General features: G+C 45.0%; 2 protein-coding genes across 5 annotated transcripts in view; both read right to left on the bottom strand.

Annotated features, from left to right (window-relative positions):
• The window catches only part of enpp4 (ectonucleotide pyrophosphatase/phosphodiesterase 4), a 75,704-nt gene that overhangs the window by 60,916 nt on the left and 1,818 nt on the right, over positions 1 to 12,970 (bottom strand). The gene's annotated exons all lie outside the window — the stretch shown is intronic.
• LOC125715040 (runt-related transcription factor 2-like) overlaps positions 1 to 12,970 on the bottom strand; it is a 54,692-nt gene that overhangs the window by 17,351 nt on the left and 24,371 nt on the right. For all 4 annotated transcript variants that reach the window (XM_048986230.1, XM_048986228.1, XM_048986229.1 and 1 more), the window contains exon 5: positions 6,324 to 6,428. In XM_048986230.1, the coding sequence (XP_048842187.1) occupies positions 6,324 to 6,428 (105 nt within the window). The remainder of the gene's footprint in view (positions 1 to 6,323; positions 6,429 to 12,970) is intronic.

Here is a 12,970-nt window from a genome sequence, read left to right on the forward strand (position 1 = left end):
AGCTTCTTTTCTGACAACAAAAATGTTTCAAGCAATGTTCTCTTTTTTAAAAAAAAAAATAAAAATAGAGAGACATTTCTGGATAATGGCTGATGCGACGAAGGAAGAAGCCTATTTTCACGCTTCAAGCCGATCAGTAGTAGGTCCTGTTCAAAGTTTCTCTGCCAGATGCGTGGTTCTGAACGCCCTGAGATTCACAGCCACTGGTACCCGTCCAAGAAAACATTCTGCATGGTGCCAAGCCTACAACCAATCAGAGCTGACTACTTAAACAGTGTCCGCAGCTCCTCGTGCTCTGCTACCACAACCAACACTCATACAACTCGTCAGCAATATCCCATAATCCATGATGCATGCAACGAAAACAGGACCCCAATCAACCGGCAGAAAGACCTTTGTATCACATCCAATCAAAGATCATAACCAATAGAAATCAGATTGACTTTTCAAAAGTGTAATTAAGTCATCAGAATCACACTTCCCCCATTGTTTAGATTACAAATATGATCCCAGACGGTGCAAAGGACAAACTTGCAGATCTGTTTTCACACCAGACATGCAGAATATGCAGAACATCTGAAAATACTATAGGTGTGTTTGACTGAAAAATGTGTGTTCCTTGTTGGTGCATTTTCTTCCGCCTGTCAAACATGGCAGTGTCAATCAGGATTTAATATAAGACACATTAATCACGGGTATGCCACACGTTCAGGAGCTAAAGATGATTTACATAAAATTAATAAAGCGATTTTATATCACATATGTTTTAAATAGCTCAATTACTGCTGCATCATAATTTTTACTGTCACAAAACCGCAAAAAAAAAAAAAAGACATCAAATATCCACCCTGGTCTGTCTGCCATTGTTTGGAAGCCTTTAGGTAGAACTAATTTGAAAAGGTTCCTTTTTTTTCTGCTTTGAATAAAGCAGACGGAGGCTGACCTGAAGCGGGGGGCACATCAAAGGCAGAACGCGTCAGCCGTGCCACGGGGCACCAATTCCGCCAGCGGTAAGCGCCGATCGTGTGCTGATACGAAGGCCCCTCGGCTCCCAGGGCCAGATGTGTTTATGGAGAGGGGGGAGAAGTTGTTTGCGATGTGATAGTATTGATACCGGTGCCAAAGAAAGTGGGTGGGGTGAGTGGCGGGGGGGGAGCGGGACGACAAAAATATTTTTATGAACGAAAAGCATCTGGGAACAGTTGCTTGCCAGACCAGTTGGCATTGAAGAACACTGTAAAGTTGTTTTTTACATTTTTATTTTCCCTACCCTTTTATAAACTTTAAATGTACCCATTCAAAATAAGCTTGGGTAGCTCACAGCCCCGAGACTTTCTGAGATATGAGGTCGTGGGCAGCACCCCTGACCCCAAGCTTCCAGATGTGTCTGCTTGTGTTGGCTATTGGCACAGGTGCGGGTACACTGCAACGCTTCTCCTCACCTACACCATTTTGCTGCACAGCACAGGCTTAGCTAACATGTAGCTTCCAAAGCTCAAAGCGGAAATCTTCTGATCACAGGCACAGAGACTTAGCCCACTGAGCTACTCAGCGTCTGAGCCTGACTGTTCATTATAAATGCCATGCGATGGGGCACATATACTATTGACTACCACGCCTATGACATAAAACTCTATTTATCTCTAGTGTAAACTCTTAGAATACTCTAAACTGTAAGTCTGTCTGTCGTATGACACACAGATTCCTTTTGCTGATAACAGATGTGTGTAAGTGGTTCCCAAGAGACTTACACGAGAGATACATTCTTGGATCTGAAAGCAAATGTAAATACCAACGCTGCTATGAAGGATCTCGATGTCACTGTCGATCGGGATCTCAGTGTTTGACAGCAGCATTTGAAACGTATCTCGCTGGTCTTACTTTCGCCTGTGGAATGTAGCGTGACGGCCCAGGATTCCATCTCTACATGGTGTGAAGGCCCTGCTTTGTATATCCATAACCTCGAGATCCTAGCAGATTATTGTAACGAGTTTCTATCCGGCTCTTCAGAAGCTCCACTGAAGTGTCTCCAACTGGAACAAAATGTAGTTGCACATAACTTCCTAGCAAAAGAAAATTACAGTCGACACTTCTGCATCGGCGCGTCCCCCATCATGGTTTCAATATATCGTGGGGTTGGCGTAAGAAATGAAATGGGAATTTTTTGGGAGATTTGCAAAAGTTGCAGACGACATGCGACGGCCAGCAGATGAATTCATAAATGCGTGAAATATATGTTCGGTGCAGGTTTGGAGGACAGCGACTGTGTTTAAGGCAGCCTCTTGACAGAGGTGGCAATTTCAGGTCCAGAAAGTAAAAATCCAGACCACGATTTACTTTCAACCAATCAGTTGAGTACTCTTTGACTGTGACTCTTTATGCTCAACTGGTTGGTTGAAACAAAATCCCGGTCTGGATTTTAACTCTCTGGACCTGAAATTGCCACCGCTGCCTCTTGCGTGATATCTTGCGCTGATCTTTGTATCTTGTATTTTTCATATATTTTCGCTTCACTTCGCTCCGCTCACAGGCTCGCTTTGCTCGCCAAAGGGACCAAAAATTTTTGATGCTTTTTTTAGATTGGGGGGGCCCCTAGCCACTGCAATGCGGAAAGATCGACTGTATGCGAAGTATATCGACCCCTGCAGTCAATTCCTATTGGCTCCCTCTTAAAGTTCTTCTCCCAAACGTTTGAACTTTTTACTGAGCACCTCATCACAACCAGAAGTGTGTGGATCAAAGAGGCTTTATAGAGCAATCCATTGTTTTACAGTATGTTCGGGAGTTCAATCTTGGGTCCCTATGTAAAAACATACAGCTCCATTTAACTATCTCCCATCTGACTGAATGATGGATTCATATAAGCCTCACTGATTTTCTTGTCATCATTTCATGCCCTACGATGCCTTGACTTGGGACTGACCTTGTTTGTGATTATAGCTGACAAAGGCTATCAGTTTGATTATACTTCCTGGACCATTTCTGCATAGTAAAAGAAACTCACTTTGTCACCATAATGCATTTTTTTGCCATTATGCTTTCCCACTTGCTCTGAACATTACTGGCCACAGTAGATGCCTAGATATCAAAGTGAAGTCGGCTTGCTTTGATGTTCTTCTTCCTGGCCCTATAATGAAAGGAAGCTTATCACCTGACAATAATCAAGAAAATCCCAATTCCACACCCCCAGAAACCATATTACCCAACACCCTCGACTGCATTCATAGAATCCCAGCCAGTCTCAGCTATGTTCATGAGATCCTCATTCTGAATGCACTTTACTAATGATACGTGTGATTCATATAATTCATGTAATGCATCCAATCCAATGCTTTTGAGCAATTCGACGCCTTCAATCTGTGCAGTCATGACAGACAGTGTAGAATTTATTCCTGGCCCCTTGTCTGACTCATCTGTCATTGTCGTGTATCTAGTTTCAACTGTTTCTTGTACCATATTTTAGCATTTGTCCACATTATGCAAAGTCCAGTTTCCATCCAGTCTCTGCTGGATGTTTTCTGAAACAATCCAAAGCCATTCAACTCAGATGACACCTGGATGCAGTGGGAATGGAGACGACAGTGGAAATAAGGGAGGTGCATCAGCAAGCTGCCCTTGACTGGCATTTAACAGGGAACACCCATACAAGCTAGAAATTTGTACCGCAGGCAAAACGGGAAGGCTAGCAAAAACCTACCCTCAATTCATATATAATCTAGGAGAACAGAGGAAACCCGAATACACAGGGAACTGAGACTACAGCAAAACAAGAGAAGTATAGCGAAAAGCTACCCTCGACACATGCATAAAATAAAAGATACGATACTTCCAGAGACACATGGAGGTCTGAATGCTCGTCTAGGAGGCACAAAATGGAAAAAAGAATACAGCCAGACATCATGACAAGTTAAAAACAAGCTATCTGAAATAAAGGGCTATTGTTTCCATTTCTACAGCCTTCAGTGATGTGTCTAGCATTTGTTTCATCTTTTGTGAGATGCACCAAACATACAGTAAAAGTTGCTCTTTAATGAAAACAATATTGAAACAAGCTCTCGGGGGAATCTGCCATAAACTCGCTTCGCATTGAACAATGGAGCTCAAAATGTAAACCTTCCCCCACAGTTTTATGGTTTGTCTGTAGTCTTTTATTGTTTTTTTCAATCGCACAAAAGCCTTTCATTCCTGATCTGTGTGCATGTTGCTGCTGCGTCCCAGTGTAAGCCCTGGCAAGAGACGCGAGTCGCCTCACACCAGCAGTACCGCGGCCGGGCTGGCGGTGTGCGTGGCGCCCTGAACCGCGGCACCCTGAACCGCGGCGCCCTGAACCAAGGCAGCCTGAACCAAGGCAGCCTGAACCAAGGTGCCCTGAACCAAGGCGGCCTGAACTGCGGCGCCCTGAACCAAGGCAGCCTGAACCGCGGCGCCCTGAACAAAGGCAGCCTGAACCGCGGCGGCCTGAACCAAGGCGCCCTGAACCAAGGCGGCCTGAACCGCGGCGCCCTGAACCGCGGCGCCCTGAACCGCGGCGCCCTGAACCAAGGCGCCCTGAACCGCGGAGCCCTGAACCAAGGCGCCCTGAACCGCGGAGCCCTGAACCGCGGTGCCCTGAACCGCGGCGGCCTGAACCGCGGTGCCCTGAACCGCGGCGCCCTGAACCGCGGCGCCCTGAACCGCGGCGCCCTGAACCGCGGCGGCCTGAAACGCGGCGCCCTGAACCGCGCCGCCCTGAACCAAGGCGGCCTGAACCAAGGCGCCCTGAACCAAGGCGCCCTGAACCGCGGAGCCCTGAACCAAGGCGCCCTGAACCAAGGCGCCCTGAACCGCGGAGCCCTGAACCGCGGAGCCCTGAACCAAGGCGGCCTGAACCGCGGCGCCCTGAACCGCGGCGCCCTGAACCGCGGCGGCCTGAACCAAGGCGGCCTGAACCGCGGCGCCCTGAACCACGGGCAGCCTGGACCACGGCATCTGCAAACGATATCTTTAAAACGTTCTTCCTGTGGCTCACCAACTCAGATTCCGTTAATCCTCTGCAGAACTCAAAAGGTCCTTTTTTTTGTCTTTTGTAAAGTAGAATTTTTATCAATATTTCTAGACTTTCAATACAGATTTTTTTTACACTAAGAACTTTATAGCACAACAAACTTAAAACGCTATGTACTATATAAATACAAGTATGCCTTTGTGTAAAATATCATGCATCTAATAAAACAGTGTAAATCTCAATTAACAAATGATTTATCATCAATTAATTCCCATATAATCTAATGCTTCATAAGAGTTCAAATAATTTACAAAATATGCATATTATCCTCCTCTTTAGAATAAGGTTTTGTGGTTCCTCGTACTCTATTTGGTAACAATTAATATTGATTACAGTAAAGAAACCTAAAAAGTCACAGTAGTTACAACAGCTGAACAGTAAGACACATGGTCGAAGTTTTCCGGAATCGCTCCCTTCCTGCAGTAACTCCAATGCAGGAGCGACATGATCCCACCTCAGCAGCATGGGCTGATGCGTCCAGTAATGCTTATATGCGCTTGCAGAATCAACCACAGACCACTGACCTCCATCGGGATCCCACAGCTATCCCCAAAAACGGAAGCCAGCCCTGCTGACCCTGGTCGTGCCCCCATTATTCCTCAGTTGCATTGCAAGAGCATTTGTTGGACCAAGCAATGAATAAATTTTAAAAATCATTTTAAATGTAATTGTGAAACGAATGCAGGCCATTTAATAACGAGGTTGGGGGGAGGTCTTGTACCTGTCGATAAGTCCATTTGGCCCGTTTGTGTTTTACATCGTTGACAAATTTAATACAATAGCAACACGCTAATCGAAATAGCCAAGTCAAACAAGGCCATGCCGTGTCGGCGTCCTTGCAACAGCGACTCGCTCGACGACGATGAATATTAACGTCTGCGAAGGCGGTAATAATATGCGCAGCAGCTAGGGGTCTCTGCGCAGGCGGGTCAGAGCCAGCCCGGCACGTGCTGCAGACGTGACGGCAAGCCGAGAAGGTAAACATTTTTGTAAGGCGAGAGAAAAGCAGAAGCGCAAAGCAGTAAGTGGAATGACGCAGGCGGGTGTTTGGCGTGTGGCAGTGGCATAACAGAGGGCTTTGTGCGGCCCGATGACACAGACGTTTGTTAGCGCTGCGCCACCCCCCCCGCTGCCGGCCACCCCCCCAGCTGCCGGCCACTCGCTCCGTCCCACCGGCGGGTTAACTCGCCACTAAGGCCGGAATACGGCGGACGTGCCGCTAAGCTTCTCTGAAACCTACGCTGTGGCGGTTCATCGGCAAATTGGGATGGGTACTCACTTCGGGGCTCGCGCGGCCCGTCCACGGTGACCTTTATGGCTCGGTGGTAAGTAGCCACTTGGGGGGGGTTCGTGAATACGGTGATTGTCAGAGTGAAACTCTTGCCTGCAAAACACAAAAGATTAACAAGCCCATTAGTTGACCCCGGACAATGTCCCATATTCAGTGCTCCAGAGATTAGCATTTTCCCTGTTGGTGGCGAGACTGACTGTAGGCTTTCGTTTCAATGCAGAGTCAAGCTTACAGTGCAAAAATTATTTTAATATGCTTAATATGCTGTGATAATTAGGCCAAAATATTCTTGTCGGCCTCCATCACGCCTTGCTATTCTTCTCAAGATCTTCTGTTCTGCTCCTCCATGTCAACACAACAGGCCCACCCTACATAATTCCTTAGCCCCTGACAAAATTATTTCAATGGGGCTGGGCTCTCTACTTCCCCCACCCCCCCAAACTACCCCAGTTGTCCCCCCGAGACGGCAGGCCTGCAATGCAGAGTCTAGCATTAGCTTTCACTGCTATGCTAGCTTCAGCTAGTGTTCCACTCTGCACATTAAAGATGGCAGCAATCATGTGACATTCCCACAAGTTAAAAGCAAACAGCATTCTCCAGCGTGCGACAGATGCTGTTATTCTGGGAGAAAGAATCTTCCAGCTGAATTATTATTAATATTCTGTGAAATATCATTAAAATGAAACAATGTGTCATGTATTTCATTGTTCGCTTCACAGACAAAGGGATTCATTAAGGAGAGGAAAGCCACATATTCAACAAATAATTATTATACTCTTCCTGTTAACCACACTTTCTCTCTCACTGCAGCTCATCAGAGCCATGAAAATTTATAATCCATCACAAAACTGTTTATACTTAGCGGATTACTCAGAAAACATTATAATATAAAGATGTATGTCAAAAGCAACAGATGGCTGCCACAAACAACATTTGTATGTTGTGTTTTTTACTCAATAAATATCTTTGTGGGGTCATGACAGGTCCTAGAACTGGGCGGGTGGCAGCGCAGATAGATTCACGCAATAAACTACGGGCAGACAAAGTGAAACCAGACACTCAGTTTTGGCTGCATCCCTTCTTTGTGCAACTCGTGTTTACATACGATGACGGAGGTGGAAAAACTAGCATGCAGTCCTAGGCCATCATGGCGCTATTTTCGGTCTTCAGGGTCTTGGTGAAACGCCTAAGCAGCATGAATTTACGGATTATTTACCGTAAGCCATATTTGATTAGTCAGAGAAAAGAGTCCACATAACGTTAAAATTTGTTTCACATTTTTTATTGGCACACAATAAATTGCCAAGATAGTTAACCACATAGCCGAAACCGTTTTAGTGGAAAAGCTCTGGTCAATCCTTGCAACACGTTTGCATCGAATGTTCTAAATGTTTAGCAACAAGAGACTGATAGGATGATAATTCTCTATCAATGGGATTTTTTGTTGCACAGATCTGCACACAATAGGGTGTAGAGTGTCAGGCGCAGCAACAACAGTCATTAGTAAGGCATGTGAGTGGCTGGTTGTGTCACATCTATACACTTTTATCTCTGAGTCTCACGGCTGGGACTGATCTGTGGTGGACAGGAAGAGGTGGGTGGAATTCTGGTGACTCAATAACACAGCTGGCAGCGCCCGCTTGTGCCCCCTGTGTCAGAACATTGAACTGCGGACTATTGGTGTCGCCGTGGGTTTCTAATCCCGGTCTTTTTCGCTCGAAAATTGAAGCTGATGTTCCTCAAGTTGGTCTCTGGCCAAAGACTTTCTGGTACAGTTTCTGCATGACAGATACCAAGCCACCCTTCATCTCCTACGTAGGGTTCCCCCTGTCCTGACCCCGCATCTCTGTCTGAGTCAGGAAGCTGAGATACCAATCTGTCTTTCAGGAGCAGCAGAGAAATTTCCATTAAATTTCCATTAACTTTTTAGAATTCCTTTACTTAAAGCAGTTATCATAATGTATTATAGATACCTTCATTTTGCATTATAATGCATTCATGAAGTATTACAAACACAGCTATAACTATTCATATAAAGGCATAGCATATTATAGCCAAGTTTATTAAGCATTTTGAATGATCTACGAAGCTCTCATCTATAATGCACTGTAGATACATTCATAATGTATTAGAATGGCCAGTATATGAATTAAGGATGCTTTGTACTGCATTATGAAGGTATTTATAATGCATTATAGGATACGAATTTCATAGCACATTCATAATGCATACTAGACATGTCTATAATGTGTTCTACCTTTTTATAAATATAGCCTTGTTTATAATTGTAATATAAAGGAGCCTATAATGAATTACACATGCATGGTTTAAGTAAAGTGTTACCAAACTTCCTTGATGGAATGTGCTGAGTCCACAAAGGGGAAGAGTGCCAGTTGTCTTCCAGCTCAGCCAAAGCAAACACACTCTGTTACAATGGCATAACCAGTCTGTTCAGACGGTTGACGGATGGCTTGCCTGTGCAGGATGCTGTCGAAAAACATGGCAGGCTACGCCTTTCTGCAGATAAATTCAGTCGAAATACTTCAAACACCTCTTTCCAAAACACTTGGCGGTGAGAAATTTCCTTCTCCAAAGTACCACCTCAACTTTCTCCAGACTCTTAGAAGAAAAGGCCTAATGCCTCTGGCCACAAAGATAACCCTGTTTTGCAGCCACCTTTGTGCATTTCCATCTGTATTTTTGAAAATGCATTTTCTGCAAAATCGGTTAAACGTGTGTTTATAAAGGAAAAGGATGATGGTTTCCTTAGCTAATAACTTAAAACTATTGTCTCCAGTTTGGATAATGGCACATATACAAAGGTTATGGGCGTAAGGCAGGGAACAACCCAGGCTGGAGCGGCAATCCATCGTAGCGCACATTCAGACACCATTCACTCACACAGGCACACCTCCAATGAACCTCAGCATGTTTCTGGACTCCGGGGGGAACCAGATTTCATATCTTACTTAAATAAAAATGTAGATATACTTGCATGTTTGGCTTCAATTATAACATATTCCTTGTTCTATACTGATCACTTGACCATAGGTTGGGTAAGATGTTGTACGTAGCCACAACGCGGTTATTAGAGTTAGATGTCTAACTGACACATTGAAGCTGCTACTTTTAACAGAACAGCAGCACGTAGCCTAACCATTTAGCATATGCACTTGTAACCATCCGCAAATGTTCAATAAAAAACACCCAGGTCTAAAATCTGACAGATAACATCGCCAGCTAAAACAAATAAGAAACCAAATTTTAAGAAATCAGTCTGCTTGCTTCTTGCTCTGATATATGCTGGACGCGCCCCAGCTGATATCAGAGATATCTTGTGGATATCAGTCTATTGATATGAATAAAGAACCCAGTGAAGGCCAGGCTGAAATATTTAAAGCAGTCAGTGAAAGAGCTGGGCATGATGCACAGTGATCGAGGCAAAGAAACACCCTGGATGGGATGCCAGTCCATCGCAGTGTACATACATAAACACACCATGGGAGATTTAAACACGCCAATTCACCTGACTGCCTGTCTGTGGACTAAGGGAGGTAACTCATCTGCACTGTGTACTGTCTTACTTTAACTGCTACGGGTAGCATCTTATTGCACCTCCAGTGAGACGGTACTGTCTTTGCACTTGTTATTTGTATCTGTGCATCTCTTGTGTATCTGTGCATCTCTTGTGTATCTGTGCATCTCTTGTGTATCTGTGCATCTCTTTATTTACTTGCTGCTATACTTCAAATAATTTTCCACCTGGGATCAATAAAGTATCTCACATCTTACCCGGAGTATCTTAAGAGAACAAATGCAATTCAGAGAAAACATGCAAATGTCACACACATTGAGCTGTGGGGGGGGGAGGGGGGGGTGATCAAACCCCCCAGTGGTGGGGGTATGGGGCAACAGTGCTACCCAAGGAGCCACCATCTCCTGCTCTATAATTAAAAGAAATAACAATGTTATTTGCAAGTGTAACAATACTGGGTAACACTTTACATTAACTGCCCCTTCATAATGCATTAATTATGCGTTCATAGAACATTCACTGCACCTTCAAAAGACATTCATAGAACATTCATAAGCAGCATGTAAGTATAACTTAACATCCTAACATATCATAAACCTTTAATATACTTCAATAACAAACTTTATACAATTATACATTTTTCATATTTGTTATAATCTTATAGTTATATGATGTTTATTAATCTATATTAAAGCTATTAAGGCATGTTAGAATGTTAAGGTGCACTTACATGTTGCTTATGAATGTTCTATGAATGCATTATGAGGGTGCAGTTAATGAAAAGCGTCACCCAAAATAGCCTGTGAGAGTAAACCATTCATCCATTTTTAGAATATGCATCCAGTATACACACACACAGACAGACACACACGGATACACACACACACACACACACACACACACACACACACACACACACACACACACACACACACACACACAGACACACTATGGACATACGACAGAGGTGGCATTTTAACCTCTGACCCAGAATGTATGTAAGTAACTGCTTTATACAGCCACAGCGCCCCTAAACATATACACATCCACTAATTGTACATATAATTTTACATATTCAAGGGCCTCTGTAAAGTGCGAATCTGCCAGGGTATCCATGCCCCTACTGTGGCCCCTGTAAAGTGTTGGGCCCCTGAATCTGCCAGGGTATCCATGCCCCTACTGTGGCCCCTGTAAAGTGTTGGGCCCCCTGAATCTGCCAGGGTATCCATGCCCCTACTGTGGCCCCTGTAAAGTGTTGGGCCCCTGAATCTGCCAGGGTATCCATGCCCCTATTGCACCCCTGCCTCAACCGAACAATAACAACAATAACTGAATGCAAAATAAATTAACAAGATAACCGGACTGTTTATTTGTGTGGCTGTCAGGACACTGCATATGAAAAACGGGTTGTGGAACGAGTAATGAAACGTGCTTCTAAAGCATCATTGATGGTCTTTAACAAAAACCGACGGACTACAGCCTTGCCGTGTATGCAAATTCATCAAAATGATACCATGACTGCTGAATGCATGAATGCAATCAAGTGCCTGGGAGTGTAACTGATGGAGGCTGGAATTTACCCCACAGGAGGTGAGCAGACTACACCAAAGCGTCTCCTGCTTAATGACTCTGCATGAACGGGAATACCGTCTCCGCATTGCACAACGTGAGACCGCACAGTGGGAATGGCAGCCGGACTGGGAGACGTGTCTGGGCCCGGCTCCCACTGCGATCCCCGGACGCCACTCCCCTGGCAATAGGCTCGGGTTCATAATCCCTCTGACAAACCGCACCCTCGCTGCCAAGCCAGTGGGCAGAGTCGCGCTCATACAGAGAGGGTCGTCCGTGTCGCTTTCAAACTGGGGGGGGGGGGGGGCATGCAAACCCTCACCTCATATGTGTCCCAGTGCTACTGACACGTCTGCGATACACATGGGCAAAGCGCACGACACGTTCCAGCCAGCAGTGGATTACACAAACACGCGTGAGCGTTCACACGTACGTGTTGTGTAAGGGATATGCTTTAGTCTCGCCCAGCGTGTGTGTGCATGTGCACTCCAGAGACAGAAAGGCGTGTACACCCTTCATTGTGGAGGTCAGCAGAGGAAAGACACTTTCATTTACGCCTGTGCTCATCGAAGGCGTATTTACTTTCCAGCATCCACCCTGCGAGGGGGCACTGTTCCTACAGCCCAACGTTTACAATCCATTCATTTCCCCCCACGATCTAAATGTAAGCAAAGTAGGCTGTATGACTCTAATTGTAACATTATAGGCGGGTAATATTCAGAATGGCCTGAAGCCCAATTTAAGTTGGTAATATATACGTTAATTGTTGCTATGAACTACTAAGCTAATTAACCCATTTTAAATAGTCAGACTTTTTGATAATGAGCCCCATTCTGAAATATCCCAACATGCACTTTACAGACGTCATAAAATGTTTAATGTTTAAAATATTTGTTTCAATTATATCACATATGTCCAATGAGAGTGCAGATATTACATGTCATAAAATGCCCTGAGATGATCCTTGTTCTAATCCCCCAATCAGGGATACAGCTTTTCTTATGACACACTGTGGATACATAAGAAGGAAATTTACTTGTCCCGTTAGCTTAAGTTTATCACCCATGAGCGTAACCCATGAACCCAGTGGGTAAAGTAACACGACAAGGGTTGAGTTCGGCTTTACTCAAGCCGTGATACCGATACAACGAAGGCGGGTAAGATTATGTCAGACGAGGATGAGAAGCAGACACCTTCGCGGCAACGGCGAGAACCGGGACTGACGGAAATAACCGGAAGAGAAGGGGATCTGGACAGCTCCTGCCCGCAAGTCACAGAGCGGCAGAGACGAACAAGCGCGGTCGGGCCTGTCTGTCAACTTGCCGACAGTGTACGACACGTCATTCTCAGAACCGTCTGGATCTGCTTCCCCCGACGCCACATCCTTGAACATCTCCTCAGACCACATACAATGCGCCGCTCACATGAGTCTGCCAGCTAATTTGAGCGGCTTGTAATATCAAGGCTAATAAAAAAAAGTATGCTGTCGATTTTCCTCATGATGAAAATCAGACTGGGATAATACATAACA

The sequence above is a fragment of the Brienomyrus brachyistius genome, chromosome 19, assembly GCF_023856365.1.
Source record: "Brienomyrus brachyistius isolate T26 chromosome 19, BBRACH_0.4, whole genome shotgun sequence".
NCBI classification, from domain to species: domain Eukaryota; kingdom Metazoa; phylum Chordata; class Actinopteri; order Osteoglossiformes; family Mormyridae; genus Brienomyrus; species Brienomyrus brachyistius.